We start from the raw sequence: 20,111 nt of genomic DNA, 5'->3' as shown, positions 1-20,111 counted from the left end.
AATAAAGTTTTTTGATATAATAAATTATTGGAATTTGTAAAATTATAAAAAACCATAAAGTCAGAAAATATGAAAATTTGTAAAAAAATATTATTAAAAGTTCATTACTTATTCCATCAATAGAAAGAAAAAAATAGAAGTTTCAGGCTGAAAAAGAGTTTAAGGACTAAAATGGTTTTCTATAAATATTGAGGGCCCAAAATGTTATTAAACCATAATTGTGTGAATAGTATGCGCAGTATGATTTAACTGTTAGATGTCTTGGCTGTTCACCAGTATAAAAGAGCATAGAAAGCAGGTGGAGGAAAGGTAGAGGAGAACATTAGCCACTGGGGAATTTTGAAGAATGGAAGGTTACATGAACCAGAAGCTGCTGAATGGAGGCAACAAAACTGAAGTGGAAGAAGCAACGCTGAGAGAAAAGATATGGAGGGAGTCGAAGAAGATGTGGGTAGTGGCCGCCCCTGCAACCTTCACCAGGTTTTCGACCTTTGGTGTCACTGTCATCAGTCAAGCTTTCGTTGGTCATATTGGTCCTACTGAGCTTGCTGCTTATTCCCTTTGTTTTACTGTCCTTGTGAGGTTCGGCAATGGTGTTTTGGTATGTTCTTATTTCATCACGTTTTTCTTCATCTTGGGGCTTAGTTGTTTGAAATAAGAATTGCGTTTCAGACTTTGTTGCTTGGGTTTCTTTCACTGATGAAATGAGATTTAACGGCGGTCTTGATCATGTATCATGTATCAAGCATCAACTTTATTTTTAGATAAGCTTTTTTTTTTTTTTGCTTCTGTTTGTGAAATAAAAAGTTTGAGACTTTATGCTGTTTTATTTTTACCTCTGCTACCAGAATCTCTTATTTGGCTTGTTTCAGAGGAAGTATCACCATTTACCCAAAGTAAAAAAGTAGCCCATTTAAGCGCTCTTCCCATCTGCGTTCCCAGTAAAAACTTTTATGAGTTGTAGTAATCCAAGTAAAAGGACAATTTTTGCTTGGTTTTTGAGGGCCTAGACTAGATGACTTCATCTTTAAATCAATCTGAGATGATCAGTTTTTGGTTCCATGGCTGATCAAGTTGACATCATTTGATTTCCATTTAACACCTAAAGTATCAACAATAGAAAAACTCTATCAGTTTAATTTAGCCACGGGGTTGAATATCTATCTGGGCTTTGGAGAAACATTTGATTTATCAGATCTGCTCTGAATTCCTTAATTCCCTTCTTTACTTTCAAGCTATGTTACCAGTTCAGTGTAAAAAATGGATATATCTCTAAACACGGTATATTGTTGATGTTTTCCGAATGTTTCGAGTGTGCAGTTGGGCATGGCAAGTGCATTGGAAACACTATGTGGTCAAGCATTTGGAGCAAAACAATACCATATGTTGGGGATATACCTACAAAGATCGTGGCTAGTTTTGTTCTTGACTGCATGTTGTCTTCTCCCTTTATACATCTTCACTACTCCAATTTTAATAGCTTTAGGCCAAGATGAAAAGATCGCCCATGTGGCCGGTTACATTAGCTGTTGGTTCATCATCATCGTCTTTTCTTTCATCATCTCCTTCACTTGCCAAATGTTCTTGCAAGCACAGAGCAAGAATATGATCATTGCATACTTGGCAGCCTTCTCCATTGGGATCCATGTCTTTCTTTCATGGCTTTTGACTGTGAAATTCAAGTATGGGCTCGCCGGAGCTATGTTTTCCACCGTCCTGGCCTATTGGATGCCGAATATAGGGCAGATTTTATTTGTTACTTGCGGTGGGTGCAAAGAGACTTGGAATGGCTTCTCAATGTTGGCTTTTAAGGATCTTGGCCCTGTTGTGAAGCTGTCTTTGTCATCTGGTGTTATGCTTTGGTAAGGTCTTTCAGTCCATTTACGAGTTCTCTTGACAGAACTTGCAGATTTTCATTTGAGAATTTTGTCTTTGTGGCCAGCCTTGAATTCTGGTACAACACAATCTTGGTTCTTCTAACTGGAAACTTGAAAAATGCTCAGGTCGCCATTGATGCTCTTGCCATTTGGTAAGTCTTTCTGGTTTTCTGACTGCCTCCAAAAATCCTTTTGTTTTTTCCCCATCCTATTAATATTTATAAATGCTTTCTCCTTTGCAGCCTCAACATTAATGGATGGGAAATGATGATATCACTTGGTTTCTTGGCTGCTGCAAGGTATTATAAACTTAAAACTCGAGAAATTCTATATTTTGTATGTCGGATTCGGAAGTTGAGTTAGATACGAGTATACGATAGACTATGAGCTATGTTTATACGGTCTCGGTTTTGAGTGTCTGACAAGTAAGTATGTGTCTGGAGTATGAACTGAGTATGTTGAACAATGTTTCTTTTATTGTAAAATTTGCAGTGTTAGGGTGTCAAATGAACTTGGAAGAGGAAGTGCTAAAGGTGCCAAGTTTTCGATCATACTGACAACTCTTACATCACTTGTTATCGGCTGCGTGCTGTTCGTGGTATTCTTATTCATTTGAGGACGTTTAGCATACATTTTCACGACCAGCGAAGAAGTGGCCAACACTGTTGCTGATTTATCTCCATTGTTGGCTTGTTCCATTCTTCTAAACAGTGTTCAACCCGTGCTCTCAGGTAAATTCCCACCACCTTCATAGATCTTATATCTTCATATCTACGCGCGATATACGAGTAAAGATCGTATAGACTACATCTAACTGAATTTATGTATATATGAACAGGGGTTGCGGTTGGAGCTGGATGGCAGAGCATTGTAGCATGGGTTAACATTGGCTCGTATTATCTAGTTGGCATTCCTATTGGTGTTGTGCTTGGATACGTTTTGGATATGCATGTCAAGGTTGGGTTTCTTAATCAAGCTTTGTTTATATATTGAAAATGAACAGGTACACGGTTCTTCCTCTTTTGCTGCGAATTCATTTATTTGTTTATTTGTGTTGTGCAGGGTGTTTGGGTTGGCATGCTGCTAGGAACATTGCTTCAAACTGTGGTTCTCATTGTTATCACCTACAAAACTGACTGGGATAGACAGGTAATCTGCCATGAAAATGAAAAAAATGTTCCCATCTTTTCTTTTCTTTTTCATTCGAATATCCAACTTATACCAACATTATCAATCTGCAGGTGGCCTTAGCTCGAGCTCGAGTTAATAAATGGTTCGTGCCAGAATCCAGAGACGAGAACTGCAGCATTACGGAAAATGCGACTGCCTGAGAATTTTGATGTTTTCTTTTCATATTTTGAATTGGATTGGGACATTATGTTCATCATTGGTTTGAATTATGATTTAGATTAATTTTGGGGATTCATCGGTTTCAAGAATGCCGAGTGAAATCTGCTTTTAGTTCACATTAATAATCTGTAGGTAGGGAATGATAGTTCTAAATCGCCATCCTCGGTTACAATTTTGGGTTTTTACGCATTACATACTGCATTCAGATTTTTCTTCCCAGGAAAAAATGTCTTGTACAATTTTAATCTTATTCACGCGCAAATATGATAGTTGTCACAATTATAAGTACATGACATGAACATATCAATCTTTTTAGTATTGCAACAAGTGATTTTTTAATTCCACAAACAAACAAAAAACCTAATTGAACATATTAAAGTTTTATATTTATTAATAGTATTACAATAAGTGATTCTCTTTTCCACAAACAAAAAATAATTCAATTTAGTTTACATTTTAAAATAAAAATATGGCAAACCAGTCCAAAATCGGATTTTTTTTTTTAAATCACGCTACGGCGTACACATCTTGGACAACAGTGCAACTCCGGAATCTAATTTTGTTGCAGATTTCCCTGCTGTGGATGGACCGAGTTTTGCGCCATAAATAAAACTAGCAAAAAATGTTATTTCAAGGACTTTAAATGGCTGACACCATGCTAGTTCCTTTGCTACTTTCCTACATAAAACATGCAGGTCAGGTACTAGTGTGTACTAAAATGGGAGCTGATGAGACCCCTGCAACATTTTAGAACATCTGGCTAATCCATGTTACTCCGCAGAGCAAGTGATGTCGATGATGATGACGAAGGCATGCATGGTCATGCTCTGATTTCAAGTCTAACACAACAAAAGCCTAATAATTCTCTAACTAATTTACATTATACATGGCCATCTCAGCCTCCATAATTTTCAAGGAAATATAATGTCAATGGGTTTGCCGTTGATGCCACCATGTAGCTCACTGTCTAGGTACAGGTGGTGTTGACTGAGGGTTTTGCCCATAAAACACGATGCCTGGTGGCCGGTAAAATCCTCCAGTGGTCGGTTGCTGCTGAGGCTGAGATTGTGGTTGTGGCGGCTGTAGAGGCTGATAAGCAGGCCTAACTAAATTCATTGCCATATGTGGGGGAAGAGGAGGTGGAGGTGGCAGTGCATTTGTTCCATAACTATAAGGCATTACCCCTCCTATCATACCACTCGATTGCATGTATTGACTTGAAGGAGATTGTGGTGGAGGGGGAGTGGCAGGAGAAGCGGAAGTCATCGGAGTTTGAATCAGGTTGCCTTGGGACACCGATTGCATGCCATTTGATGATGCAAGTTCCATGTTGTTGATTGGCTGCTGCTGTTGCTGGCCAAGATAAGATGCACTGCCAATGTCCAAATTGCTTACATTGGACACAGGCATTGGTTTCTCAAGTTTGGGGCGCTTTTCTGGAGGAAACATTGATAATCCCGATGCAAACCCACTGGACCTGGCCACTTCTTCAGCAACAAGGGATGAAAGTACAGAGGTAAGCATCTGAGCAGAAGATGTTGAAGCAGCAAGCTTAGCCGCAACAGCAGCAGCAGCTGCTTTCTTGCTATCTTCTTCAGCTGTTTTTGAAGGTGCAAAGGAAATCATAGGTTGCGGAAGATGAGGAGTGCCGGTTGGCTGAACTGAAGGAATGTTCTGTTCAATCACGGCCATAGCCTCTGCTGTTGGGATAGATGTAGCAGTTAGATGGCTAGAGCCAGCGGGTAAAGTAAGGATCTTCCTTACATTGCTTGATTTCTCAATATGACCACGAGCAACCTGCACAAACATCAACAGTTTCACTTCATCTCGGAAAAGTGCAAATCTTTTACAAGTTCTATATCACATAAAAGTACAACCAAATAATTGAAGCATAAGGATAATACGAATATAATAAGCAATCACTTCTTATCTAATGCTAAAGCCCGAAACATACATTTCATTCCAATTGATTTCAGATAAATTCATACGTATTTGCATATAGAATCAGAAGATGTCCACCTAAAGATACACAATATCATAACATGGGAATGTGAAAGGTTTGGCTCATGAAAGGAATAAAAAACTAGTGATACACTTTCCTATTTGAATTTTCTACCCTATAATACGCCTAGTGTCCAGATTCCCTACCTATAAAGGTTGCCTAGTGATAAAACAAACGTCTTTACACCTGAGATGAAATCCTTAGTGATGATAGATCTTGCATTATCTAGGACTTCTATTCAAGAGGGCATTTCTACCTATTGTGACCTGTGTTTTTAGGAAAAATACCTTGACACAACATCCATGGATCTCTAGGAAGTTTATTCTCAAATTACTATAGAAAATGTTTCGTAATTGTTACTGGGGGCACCAGGTCAAGTTTATAATTCCATCCAACATTAACACATATAACATTGCAAAAGAATTCTGTTTTGAAAGAGGGATTTAAACAGACAAAATTTGCAAATTTATGAAATCTATTAACTGCAAAATATCAATCAAGAAATTCATTAGCAAGACAAGAATTCTTACTTGCAGCTGACTGTGAATAAGCTCTAGCTTTGATTCCTGAAAAACTTCAAACTAATGAGTGCTCAAAGGACAAATTATTCCAAATGACAATTGCCAACTGAACAAGAAGATAGTAATGGCATACTTGTTCTTGAAGTGCTTCTTTGAGTTGGAAAATCAAGGCAGCCCTTGTTGTTTCAACATTTTCAAGTTGTTCAATGCATTGTTGGACTGCGTTTTCTTGCTGCTCTAGCTCATGCAGCAAAGCAGATCCATTCTGATTCCCTAAACAGAGTTGAGTACATATTCTTAGAATTTTTACATACACATAGTTAATCAAAACTAAAAGCAACATATTTTAATAAAATAGAAATTTAGTTACTGAAAAAACTCAGGGGTTTAGTCAGGTCAAGTAACACAGCTTGAAGCCTCAAGGGATTTAACTGCACTTCCTCGTTAAAATGTGAAACTTCTTTTACCACAGGGATATTTGAAAAATAGGAGCACAAGAAGTGAGCTGAATATATATATTTAAGAGAGAGAGGCAACTAAATAATGATAGGATTTTACTTTTGATAATAGATTCCAATAATTTAGAACAGTTAAATGGGCTTCGTTTACTGGTTTCTACCTGAGAAATGATGTAACTAACAAGCTCCAAGAGTCCAAGTAGGGTCTTGGGTAGATTGTATATGTTAGAGATCCAGTATTTGATACCTAGGAAGAAATAACTACAAAAATAGACTTAAAGAGACCAAAAATGTGAAGTATAATCAGAGTTAAGGTTGCAAGGTGCATGCTTGCTTGAATATGAAGGCACAATAGTTATAGGAGTGTGTTTTTGTGTGTTTGTATAAATATAAGTAAATGTATGATATAGGTATTGTCAGAATGGGTTATGACCGGTGAACTATATGGAAGTTGGGAATTTACCCTACCGAGAGACTTGACCCAAGATTAAGAATGGCGGGTAATTATTTAGGCTCATCAATTTATTTCTATCTTCATAAATCTAAAATAACAAGTATTTAATAGATCGAACAGTAAATCATAATTGCTTGTCATTTTCTTCAAGATTTTTACAGCTTCAGCATTTTCTTTTCCATAGCGAAGAAGTATCAATAAAGATTATACTAGAAAACACTTTATTACAACGGCGCAACTCCATGTCAAAAATAGTATTAATCTGGGAACACACAAACCAGTATATGCAAAGGGAGGGGAGATATGGTACTCTTCTTGTTTCATTGTAAATAAAATCATGATAAAATGTAAGCATATCACATTTAATCCCACAGCAGAACTCGTACCTTGAGCTAAACTACTTCCAACATTTTCCTCAATTTTAATCAAGTTCTGTACTGCAGCACTGCATTTGTTTAAAGCAGTATCCTCATTTGAATTGTCCTCGATAACAGATTGATATGCACTTAGTATCTTTTCAGGAAGACCTCCAACAGCTAATTTCTAAAAGTAAGATAACCATGAGAAGAAAAGAATATCCAAAATATGAAAGGAACAAGCCCAAGAAATGTCTATCCATTAAAGAATACAGACAAAATGGGTATAATCAAATTGAAAGATTGAGGAGAATTGAATAGATAATTCCTACGATTCTCACTGCACGAGCATCCCTCTTCACTGTCTTGATAGGATTTGAGCTTTTTCCATTGTTCACAAACGGTGGTGGGAGACTCTTACTGAGTATTTCAGATTTAAGATTCTGCCCTCGAGTGCCAAAAACTTTTCTTTCTTCCCATATGTCAATCTGAACATTATCATACACATGTAACAAAAGTTTTTCTTAAGAAAGTGATAGGACAACCATCAAAATAAATAAATTTTATCAAACCATCAGACCAGTAGTCAAAATATCAAGTAGTAATCCATTTGAAAAATGCAACGAAGTGAAGACTGCTCAAAATTGAATAATAAGTTACCAGTCTGGTTACAGCTTTCTTTCCGTTATCATCACCATTGTCGTACACATGTTTGAGGGCTGCAGGAAGAACTTTCCAGAATTCATTCACAAATTCACTTCCCTTCCGTCTGCTATTTTGCAATATGTCGTTAGCCAAATACAGAAAGGAAACACGCCGTTCTTTCTGAGAAGAGTTGAATAATTTATCCCACGTTTCAACAATTTGTTTTGCCTTCTTCCGGTGAGTAATACACCATCGAGACAAATCTGAACCAATGTTAACGAAATTCATGCAAACAGCAACTCATGGGAGAAATACAATGGTATATTCAGCAACAAAAAGATAGTAAGTGGTCATTTTTTTTTGTTTTGTTTTGGTGGGGGGGTGATCTCATGCAAGAACTATTCCTTCTCACTGAAGTCTGTCTATTTAGAGAGAATTATGCTGAGAGAGTTCCATATGCAGATAGCTTTTATCTATACCAAACAAGAAGCTATAAAATTTATAATGCTAAACCCTGAGAGTAAAATGTTCTGATGAAAAGTTTTAGAGCATCACCACACTTCAAAGGATTACATTACTATATGCAAATTATAAGACATTTGGTTGAAGACAAATCAACTAAACAGACCTAAAGTAATTAAAAAATGTCTAACAATTCTTCAGCAAAATAAACAGCGAATAACATCAACATCACCAATACATTCCTAAAGAATCAATCAAATCTAAGGCTTGATACGTTATGATTAAGACCACACAAATGAAAATCAGAGTTTCTGACAATTTCATAAATTTATTCTACTTTTAATTTAAATGACATGAGTTTAGCATTTGATAAAATAATATTTCATATGCCACAAGAAATGGAACTTAGGTAACAGAAAATGGCTTGAATTTGCAATCAAACCTCACTTTCACATTAAAAGAAAAAAATTCAACTAGATAAAAGCTAAATTGTGTAAGATCTCCAAATCATGGTACTAAATGTACCAAAAGAAAAAGTCCTAATAATAAATACCTTTTGAACAAAAACTGAAGAAACTACATACAAAAGAATCTAACGCAATCCTAGAGTGCAAAAAGAAATATAAAATGATACTAAAAACACACCACCTTCATCAATTATCCCATTCTACCATCAATGGCAGCATTGAAAAAGAAAACGCATCAAACCAACAAGATTAGTTGGAGGTAATGTCCAAAGTCCAAACTAATTTCAAAAGTGCTACAGAAGAAACCATTCCACACCACTCCTTATATTTCAATGAAGATGACCATCGACGAAAAAATTAAATACGGGCACCTACTTCATGCCAGCCATTCTGTCCAAATAGTTAGTTAGAAGTCACTTCCTAGTGGAAAATAATAGAATACTGATGAAGCAAATGATGACCATATAAGATAGACAGCCATGGGTCCAAAGCAAAATAGCTAAAGGCAGCATAGCTACGTGAAAATTGTCCAAAAAATGCATGATTTACAAACAGAACAATGTTAGTGAAGTGTAAAGAAAAAAAATCAAATGATACAAGTGAAAGAAAAAACTTAAAACAAAGAAAGCAAAATGTTAAAAGTCCAACCAAAACAACAGCTTCGATAACAAAAAATATGTTACGATGATTTTTACAAAAGTTTCTATGCAGAACGCTGGTACAGTCATCCAATACTAAATTCATGCACAGAAACTCCCAGACAGTAAGAAAATGACAAAAACATATGGCTACAGTAAGGGAACCATAACATGATAAATCTAGAAGTGCCACATCACCTTACATCATAAAAAAACATATGCATGACACACCATGAGGGAAAAGATACAGGATACAATCTCAATCAAATCTACATGTAATGTTACATGTTTACACAGTTAGAGAAATGCTTATCTGATTGAAAACAAGATAAACAGAAAAAAAAATCCTCTTCTTTAGTTATGAACTTGAGAACTAGATTCCAGTAATCAAGAATGTTAATGTATTTATACAAGACTAGGAAATGAAAAATACCAAAAATCCCGAATTAAGAATGAAATTGTAGGATACATTCGATGCTTTGCTGTGAATTGTTGAGTTTTGACAGCTTCTCGGTTAGTATCTGTTCATCAAAAGCATCATTGCTCATCTTGCTGCTTAACAAGCTTTCACATAGCCTGCAGTAAGCCCTTTTAGATGCAGGAATTTGGAAGGGAAGGGACAAGGCAGCAGAGAGAAGCATAGTAAAAGAAGGTAGACTAACTATTCAAACATTTTCTAGAAGTTTGAAATGAATAAAACAAGAAAGCTCCTTATATTTCATGGAAACTTTGATGCAAGCGGAATAATTCATATTTTGTTCAGAGAGACAAAGTACAAGATATTTCTCTCATGATTCAGGTTACATCGACCCTTTCTCCAACATTTATATAAAAAAATTCCCATATCATTCTTAAACACAAATATCTTCTGAAGGACCAGAAAATAGCTATTAATTTCCTACGTCAAATAAAAATCGAGAACACCTAAGATCCCATATAATCAGGTCAGGTTTGTTAAGGGTTTAGTCAACCATTAAAATCAATTCAAAGCCCGTTCTCCACCCATTCGCAGCCTATTTGCATCATGTCATTTTACTTCAATGGTAACAGCATCAAAATAGCCATCTCATTTTTCCATAGTGGCCATCATCAGATCTAGCTCAAAAGGTAGTTCCCTATTGAAAGTTTAGAATTTTAAGGGGAAAAATTAAAATGTATGATTCTTGAAGCACACTTGACCATGATACATGATAGATACTCATTTCAAGGATATTAACTTTGTAGCAAATCATTTGATTTCGGTATTCAAAAACAAGTGGGAATTTCTTTGCTGCATCCATGACATTCTGGTTGCAAAAGAAAACAGATTGTAATCATAACAACTCAACAACTAGCATTCATTACGAATGATATGCCCAAGGACATCTGAGGTAACAACATCACTTTCCAATAGCGACCAGTAGCTTGGTTTGATAAAAACTAGCGTCTTAGGAAGCCAAAAGATGAGATCATGTCCTTTTCATCAGGAAAATCAATTTGTCTAAAGGTAAAGTGCATCTAATAGATCAAAAAGTTGATGTAATCATTTATCACTTAACTAGAGTTATTGAGTTTAGCAGTATTTTGGTTTGCTAGCATGGGCCTCGGCCATGGTTCATTGAGTCTTATTTTCTGTTTAATTCAGCTACTACATATGGTCCTTAGTTTATATTACTTGATTTTATAGCAAAGTATGATGATTTTATAAATCCTTTTCCTAGTCAAAGAAGGAAAAAAGATAATTTGTCTATATCTCTTACGATTGCCAATCTTGGGGGGGGGGGGGAACTGATTTAAATTTTAAAGAAAATTTGAGTTATTGAGTATTCATAGAAATTTGTGATTGAGTTCTCCCTACCTCAAATTCTTCTCTCGTACCACAGTATCTAGAATTACTTCCCTTCTTTGCAACCTAACTACATTCCTTCTCTTCTTACTTTGAAGCCTAGTTCTTGCCACATATCTTCATATCAATTCCCACTAGCCAAACCTATTGATTGAACACCTAAAGTTTCCTTAAGTTTATCCTTCTGTTGAGATAAAATCTCAATTAATCCAATCATTAATTGATTCGGAAACCCTAACCTTATTCCTACAACAGCAATAAATCATAAAGCCCCCCATCTAGTCCTCAGTTCACCACTGAAAACCACAAGTAGTAAACGATTCGACACTCTTTCCCAGACTATTTAAGTGTGTCCAACAAAATTGATTTTCACAAACACGGTTGAAATTTTTTTGTAGAGAATATAACTACTCAATTTTTTTTACCAGAAATGAGATTAAAAGATTCGACACTCTTCCCCAAACTATTTTAGTGTGACTAACAAAATTGATTTTCACAGACATGGTTCACCAAGAATTCTTTTGTTGAAAATATAACTACTCACTTTTTTTACCAGAAATGAGATTAAAAGATTCGACACTCTTCCCCAGACTATTTTAGTGTGTCCAACAAAATTGATTTTCACAAACACGGTTCACCAAGAATTTTTTTTTGTAAAAAATATGACTCAATTTTTTTACCAGAAATGAAATTTTGCAAGTATTGTCGGTTTCCTTCACCTCTTTCAGTGATAAAACAGCAGGATAAGCTGGAATCCTTTCTCAAACTTTCACAAATTTACACTTCACCCTAAATCCAGTGAATACCTTGGCATCAGTCTAACAAATTATTACTGACGATACAGAGTCAGTTAAAAACCAAATTTCAACTATAACTTTCATTTTCTCCATGACTTAACAAGCTAAGGCCTTCTCCAGTTTCAAACTCAGTCCATCGAATATATTGATTTCTTTAACATTTCTTCTACTGCTAAAAAACATTCATACGAATCTCTCCAACTATAAGACCTTTTCACAAGTAAAAGTTTTTAGTAAAACTAACTGGAAACATTAAAATTAAAATTATTTAATTTAAAGCTGATACATATAAAAATATTAAAACCGGGAACGAACTATCAGGGAAAAATGAAATCTCAGCTGTGCCCAATATCAAAAATTTTAACTGATATCAGTTTAGAAGAATTCAAATTTTCAATTCCAATTCTACTTAAGTTGGCTAAAAACAATTCGAAACCCTAAGGTTTCCAGCTGGCGAAAAAATCCATACAAGTTTCCAAAGCGGAGAGAGAACAAACAAAGTCAATTACGATAAGAAACAAAGAACGAACCTGGCATTGCTTGCAGCAGTAGAGAAATAGCGACTACTAGGCAGAAATTTTGGTCAAGATGGCAAAAACCCCTAAAAATTTTAGAACCCCCTCGTTATTATTATTATTATTTTGCATTTTGTTTTATAAATTATTAGACTTTATACAATATTACGTCTAATTCTCATTTTGTCTCTATATGTTTTTATCCTTAATTATATTTACCTCATTAGTATTTCTAATTTAAATTTTTTTGGACCATTCAAAATATATAACGTGTTATAAAAAATAAAAAAAGCCATAAAAACAAAAATAATCTTAAATATATAAAAAAATAAAAAATATATTTCTAATTTCTAATTTTTAAAATTTGAAATTATATTTTTAGTTATTGTAATACCCTAAATTTGTCCTAAAAATGAATAGGGACAATCATAACTGTTTTTTAAAAATAATATTTAATTGTTCTACCTAAAAAATGATTACGACAGTTATAATTATGATTAATTCATTTTAAAAAATAAAAATTCATAATATTATTTAAAAAGTTACAACTAAAAAAATCTGATCTTATAAAAATGTTTTTTTATCTTTTACGTATATTTCTTTCTTTCTTTTTTTCATTTTTATGAAATTTATAATTTTTTAAAAAAATTAGAAAATTCAAAAACTATTAAAATACTAAAAAATCAGAAAATTCTAAAAAAAACGTATAATTTATTTTTTAAAACTTATATTTTTAAATCAGAAAAACCATATTTTAGATCCAAGGATTATAATGTATTTTTCAATGAATAAATCTTATAAGACCAACATCACAGTTTGTCTTTTTGAAGAAGTATGAGAAAACAATTCCACAGATATTATTAGAATTGAAGATTTCTACAACCAATGTATATAACTTTACACAAAATATCTTCAAGTACTAAAATGAACCATAAACCTCAAACTGCATCACTTGGAAGACACAACATTGACCAAAAAAAAAAGCATTCTTGAAAAAAGAGAAAGAAAAAACATGACGGTAACCAAAACTTTCTACTAAATTTTTTCTTTCTGAACTATTATACTTTGTTGCCTTCGTGCAGAGTCGCTGGAGCTCGATCTGTAACTCAAACTAGAACTCGAGTCCTGAGATTTTGCCTTCACCTTTAAGGTTGAGTCCTGATTTTTCGGATGCTTGTTCATATTCATTTGTTGGTTCACTAGCAGCATTTCCACTGTTTTCTTGAATACCAGAGACTGCAGTAGCTTCCCTCTCTTTGGCAGAAACTGCATCGTTCTGCTTTACCTCAGATGATCCATTTGATAAGTCTGAGGAGAGTGGAAGCTTTGCTGGATTAGATTGCAGGCCTTGTCGCAAAGCGTTACGGATGTCCTCTAGCGATCTTGCCTCGACGGCAAGTAATTTTGGATTGGTATCTGCGTGACCCTGCTGGTCCACAATCATACTTGGAACAATTACGTCCTCGACATCGACCCCTTCATGAAGTTGCTTGAAAGCCAAATCGATATCTTCCGCTGACCTTGCTTCAAGAACAGGCAGCTCAACATCGGTCTTGATCTTCATAAACTTGGGTAATAATGCAGATTCGGTATAGGCAACATGAGATCCCTCAGGTAGATCAATTTTCTCGACATTGAAGTCCTCGACGGTATCCAGCTCAGAGAGGATTCCTTCTTCAATCTCTTTAATCTTGTCATCCTCTTCACTGATATTTTCCTCAACTTCATAAGTGGCATATACTTCTGATGAACTTGACAAATGAATTTCATCTCGCTCAGGCTGGGTGTCTTCCTTATCCACTGCATGCCTATCTACTCGTTCGGCTTCAGAAGATTTATTGCGGTTCATTAGATGTTGTTGTTCCTCTGGTGAAAAATCCAACATCTTACTGATTCCTTGGTCAACAGCAAGAGTCATCCCTGCACCAAGGCAAAGTAAGTCCACTTGATTCTGGATAAAGCTTTATTCCTTATTTGGGACACCATCCTCCGATCCCTCATCAGAGGATGATGAAACCGCATCTCTTGAAACATATTCAACCACAGGTTCAAGCACCATTGACACATTATGATCAGCAGATGTGGTAGAAACCGATAATGAACCAGCCCGTGTAACACCATGCTCACTAATCTCTGGGAGATCCCTTGCCCTTGGTCTGTTTTCAAGTAAATACGAGAACTCATCATGCATCTTTTGGAAACTAGAAACACCCTGCTGAGTTGTTTCAGCATGCCCTTCAGGTTCCTTATCAGTTGACTCAGCCAACATTGAGGCTGCACCCATTTCAGATGTACCAGCTTGTCCGTCAGAAGAGACAGATGAAAACGAGAGGACCTTCTCAACTGATGGACTTGAATCATATATAGGCTCACTATGCTTATCATCTACCACCTTAACTGTAAAATGTTCGGATTCCTCAAATGATGGTTGTGAAAATATGCCAGATCCGTTAATTTCATGACCTCTGGGTTCAAAACCTGCAGATCCCTCTTCACGGGCAACCGATATCTTTTCATCTATTTCTGATAATGAAAAACTTGACACACTGCTAAAATCCTTGTCAACTGACTTTGTTTTGGGATGAATTTCACTTGGATTGAGTTCCACATGAGGCCTTGCTCTAGCTTTAGACACATTTGATTCTGTTTCCTGCTGATTTTCTCCATCACCCGATTCAATCGCAACAACATCATGATGAACGTCTCTATTCTCAGGTTGACCAACACGAGACATTGGTTCGATTTCAATTCCATTGAGCTCCACATGAGCGGATGCTCCAGCTTCAGGCAAATTTAATTCCATGTCCAGCTGACTTTCTCCATCCCCCAGTGTGATCTCAACAACCTCACGGCGAACAACTCTATTCTCAACTTGTTCAACATCCATGGGGTCAATGTCCCCAGACGATAGACTCTCTTGTTCATCATGAGAAGCATGAACTTCATTGGCCATCAATTCAGCTTCTTGAGAAATATCTTGCTCACATGATTTGCTGTCTTCCTCATCCACAACTGAACTCACTGATTCAGTATCAGGAACAGAACTCAACTTCGACTCACTAACGTCACTCAACTGCCTTTGGAATGAGGACTGGCTTGATCCTTCAGTCTCGAGGACAAAGTATGGTTTCCACTTAAGCTCTTTCCGAGTAACACCCAAAGATGATGGTCCTACATTGAAGCTTTCATGTCTTCGTAAGAAAGCTTCTCTTTGGGGAACTGTTTCCCTTTGATTAAAACCTGCGAACTCCTCTTGGAAACTATCTCCTTTAAGATCGGGTTTTTCCTCACCCGAGTCGTAAGGAAGATCGAAAGGGTTTCTTCTTGGCTGCAAAATAGAGGGAGCTGACCCTGGAATGGGTGGAAACCCAAGGTCATCATAGGAATCATAAGGATATTCAAATGGATTTCGTCTAGTTACAGAAACAGGGGTGATGTTTAAGGGAATATCAACACTATCCAAGCCTAATAGATTCTTCTCAATCATCGATCCCATGCTTTTACGTGCCCTTCTCCTCGCAATAAGATTATGCAATCGTTGGTTTCTTTCGAGCTCGGAAGTCCCCAAATCCATGAGATTCTTCTGATCATCCTCTGTCCATCTAATTGCAGATTTACTTTCGTCCTCTTTATCTCCCTTTGCTCCTTCTGCATCTCCGTCATCCTCATCATTATCTTCCTCCTGGTTTTCTAACTCATTGGACTCCACACTTCCATCATTATTACTACCATGAGACCTCTCCGAGGCGGCATCTGAACCATCATCAGACAACTGTACTGGTTGAGGAGCTTCAGAGCCCAAAAGTGGATCCAACTCATCAAGCTTCAGAACTATATCAGCCACTGAAGCAGCAGGAGAGCAACTCTCGGCATCACCAGGACCAGAATCATCATCATCCACAGATCCTTTCCAAGCGAACACCAGTGAAGAATCGAATTGCTCACCCCTTTGATCATCACTGAGATCTTCGAGTTTATGATCTTCCACTTCAAGATTCCCATCTCTAACCTTATCTGCCAAAACATGGTGATCATCTGATGCCTTCGCCATACTCAACAGATCTTCACTCCCTAGAATCTCCTCCCGGGTTTCCCTCTTCTTCTCCACCAATGAATCATGCGATGATCCGTCGGCCTCGTCAATCACTCCATCCTCACTATGAATATTCCTAGAATCCAAATCATCATTCACCAATAGTTTATAAGGAACAGAACCAACATTTTCCTCCACTTCACTGACCCCATTATCCACCAAACTAACTTTCTCCTCGGCTTCCTCGACCATACCCCTCCTCTTCCCTACATGTCTTTCTATGACAAAATCATCATCACCAACATCTCTCTCCACAACAGTATGATCCTCAGTAGCCCCCTTTTTCAATTCCGAAACTTCATGGCTAACTTTCTCTTCTTCTCCTTCCTTTTCATCGATTCTGGGTAAGTACGGTGATCCGAAGCTCAAAAGTGTGCCAAGTAAAACAGCAGTGCAAACCAAAACAGGAGATGCAGTAACCAAAGCAGAAAACAACAAAGGAAATGATTTATACAGAAGCATCAAAAAACAAATCAAACCAACCAAAAACGGATGATTCCAGACCGATTTATAACATAATTTAACTGATATCAACATGAATTTTCTAACTTTAACTCCAAATTCCAATTTCTGAAGTCCCATCTCTCAGTATCTATAAATCTATTTAAGAAAAGAACCAATTAAAAGACAAAACAAACAATTGGATCCAAAAGGACAAGTATATGACAAAAATTAAGTGTGAACTCACCTTAGAGATAGAACTGAATGAAAAACAAAGCAATCAAATGATGATCAATCCAATAGTTGGAACATCAACAATTAAGGGTTCTTCAGTGATAAAACTCGCAAAAGAAGAAAATTTTAAGCAAAGCTGAATCACATAAAAGTTTAAAACTTTGAAGCAAGAGAGAAAGAAACCAATAACATCTGGAAAATCCCAGAAACCCCGAGGCATGGAAATCGAAACCGGGGGAATGTTGTAAACGGTTAAATACAAAGAAATCAGTAATTAAAAAGGCGATTAAGCGCTTTATTTTTTGGTTACTTTTTTTGACTCGGCAAAGCAGCCGTGAAGTTGTAATTTTTACTTTTCCTCTTTTGTTTATTCAATTGTTTTACAGAGAACGAAAATGAAACGAGGTGGCACAACAATAAGATCCAGAAAGAGACTGATTGAAAACCCAAAGGAAGCCACCTCTACTCATCATTCTCCTAATTTTTTTTAGTAAAAATATTTTTAAAAAATAAAAAATATATAAATTTATGAGAATACCAGCTACATTTTCGACCACAGAGCCGCAATTGATTACTGTCATCACTAGTGATTTTTTCCGATGCTATTGACTTTATCATACTCCAATTAAAGTCGAGGAATATGGAACAACAAAGAGGATGACAATGGAATAATGCTTGAACAAGAAAGAGTTGACAATTGGTGTGGATGGTTGAAATATGTGTTTGTGGGGGTTTGTCAGTGGTAAATGAAGAGTGATTAATGTTTGACAAGTAATTGTATTATTGTTGAAGAAATACAAGGAGAGACTTAACGGTCATTGGTGAAATTTGTTGTTTACGAGCAGGTTTTTGTGAATTGAATTTTGAAATGAATCACTCGGTTTTTTGTGTTTTTGATTCAATGGCTAATTACTCAAGTTACGATGATTTGGTTTATGAGGAAAAAAGATTTGGACCTATCAATTTGTGATATTTCTACATAATGTGTTTCTATCAAAGGATCCTACCAAGGCAACCCTCTTATTATTACAGCAGTCTACGGAAGCAATGATGGAACTGCTCGAAAACATCTCTAACTGTGAGAACTATAAATGAGCTATGGCCATTTATCTTGAATTTTGGGAGGAGACAACAATATTATATTGCACCCTAATGAAAGTTCAGAGCATGATCTCCTGGGCCCAATCTTCTCTCCTGAAATGAAAGAATTCAAAGAATGCGCTCAAGACTTAGCACTTAAGGATCACCCATTTTTTGGACCATTGTTCACTTGGAGCAACAAACAACAAGCATCTTTCCTTGAGGAAACTTGATAGGGTTCTTATCAATATTACATGGGTGAAAATTTTTCCAAATTCATTTGTTGAATTCCTTGCTCTGGGTCCCTCTGATCATTGTATGGCCTTAGTTTGTCTCAACAAAGAAATTCAGGCAAATAAACTGAAGCCATTCAAATTCATCAATTTTTGGGCTCTTCATCCCAATTATTTGGAAGAGGTACGATATTCCTGGCAACCAACTATTCAGGGCAACCTTATGCATGTTCTCTTTCACAAACGCCTCAAATCCTGCTTAAGGAAACTCAACAAGGAATGCTACAGTGACATAACAATTCAAATTAAGCATAAACAGAAGGAGCTGGAACAACATCAACTTTCTACTCTCAGAGGTGAAAACAACTGCGAGAAAGAGCTTATCTTACAAAAAGAGTTAACATCTCTAGAAGAGGCTGGGCTTATGTTCTTAAAGCAAAAGGCCAAAACTCAATGGATAAATGAAGGTGACAAATGCTCTAAATTTTTTCATTCGGCCGTGGCAGTCAAACACAAACGCGACACAATCAGGGTGTTTGTTGACGAACAAGGAAGAAGACTTGAATCCTTTGACATGATGGCCTCTGAGGTGACTACATTCTTCTCCAAACTTCTGGGTACTTCAGATCTCAATGTATCCGAGAGAAATCCCACTCTACTTAAAAGCATGCTGCAATTTACGTTTCCCCCTAAAGCTTCATCTGATCTAACTAAGGAAGTATCAAAAGAGGAGATTAAGGAAGACATTTTCAATAAAGGTAACGACAAAGCCCCTGGCCCGGATGGATTCACACCTTACTTTTTCAAAAAATCATGGGATGTGGTAGACGCAATAAAACACTTCTTCCAACAAACATACTTGCTCTCAGCTTTCAATGCTACCACAATTGCCTTGGTGCCTAAAGTGCCAAACCCAAGCAAGGTCAAAGACTTCCGGCCAATTTCATACTGCTCTGTTGTTTATAAGATAATTACTAAGATAATAGTAAAAAGACTGACCAATTTACTTCCAGTGATGATTACTCCAAATCAAACTGCCTTTGTAAAAGGTAGAAGTATCGTAGACAATACTCTCATTGCACATGAAATTGTGAAAGGCTATGGAAGGAAATCAATTTCCCCCAGATGTTCTTTGAAGATTGACATTCAAAAGGCCTTTGACACTCTTCACTGGGGCTTTATTTCTTCAGTTCTAAATGCTATACAGCTACCAAAAACCTTCATTGACTGGATTGAAGCTTGTTTCTCAAATACAAGATACTCCATCTCCTTCAACGGAAGCCTGATTGGATACTTCAAGGGTGAAAGAGGTATAAGGCAAGGTGACCCACTTTCCCCTTTCTTATTCGTCCTCGCAATGAATGTGTTGTCTAAAATTCTCAATTTGGCTACTGCGAGAGGTATGTTTGGCTTCCATCCTAAATGTAAGAAGATAGGGCTCACTCACTTAATATTTGTGGATGATCTTCTAATCTTCTGCAAAGGAAATTTGGAATCGGTTGTTGGAGTCACTACTGTTTTAGAAAAATTCTATGAAATGTCTGGCCTAAAGTTAAATGCGGCCAAGTGCGAATTCTACACAGCTGGTATTTCTTCTAATACCCTGAAGTCCATTAACAAAACTACGGGGTTCAAGCAAGGATGCATTCCTGTGAGATACCTA

At 36.4% G+C, this 20,111-nt stretch overlaps 1 protein-coding gene and 2 pseudogenes across 1 annotated transcript; 1 reads left to right on the top strand and 2 right to left on the bottom strand.

Annotated features, from left to right (window-relative positions):
• Positions 1 to 346: 346 nt before the first annotated feature.
• LOC120153985 lies at positions 347 to 3,245 on the top strand (annotated as a pseudogene).
• A 792-nt stretch (positions 3,246 to 4,037) lies between these two features.
• Positions 4,038 to 12,404, bottom strand: LOC120154176 (regulation of nuclear pre-mRNA domain-containing protein 1B-like). The gene is made up of 8 exons (XM_039165989.1): positions 12,379 to 12,404; positions 9,700 to 9,809; positions 7,679 to 7,926; positions 7,351 to 7,506; positions 7,049 to 7,205; positions 5,884 to 6,023; positions 5,760 to 5,795; positions 4,038 to 5,024 (listed from the first exon to the last, which is right to left on the bottom strand). Exons 1-8 carry the CDS (start codon positions 12,387 to 12,389, stop codon positions 4,188 to 4,190), a joined length of 1,695 nt encoding a protein of 564 aa, XP_039021920.1. The 5' UTR covers positions 12,390 to 12,404; the 3' UTR covers positions 4,038 to 4,187.
• Positions 12,405 to 13,269: 865 nt separating this feature from the next.
• Positions 13,270 to 17,111, bottom strand: LOC120153857 (annotated as a pseudogene).
• Between the last annotated feature and the right edge of the window lie 3,000 nt (positions 17,112 to 20,111).

The sequence above is a fragment of the Hibiscus syriacus genome, unplaced genomic scaffold (genome assembly GCF_006381635.1).
Source record: "Hibiscus syriacus cultivar Baekdansim isolate YM2019G1 unplaced genomic scaffold, ASM638163v2 tig00111105_pilon, whole genome shotgun sequence".
In the NCBI taxonomy this organism is placed as follows: domain Eukaryota; kingdom Viridiplantae; phylum Streptophyta; class Magnoliopsida; order Malvales; family Malvaceae; genus Hibiscus; species Hibiscus syriacus.
This window is presented reverse-complemented; position numbering and strand designations above follow the sequence as displayed.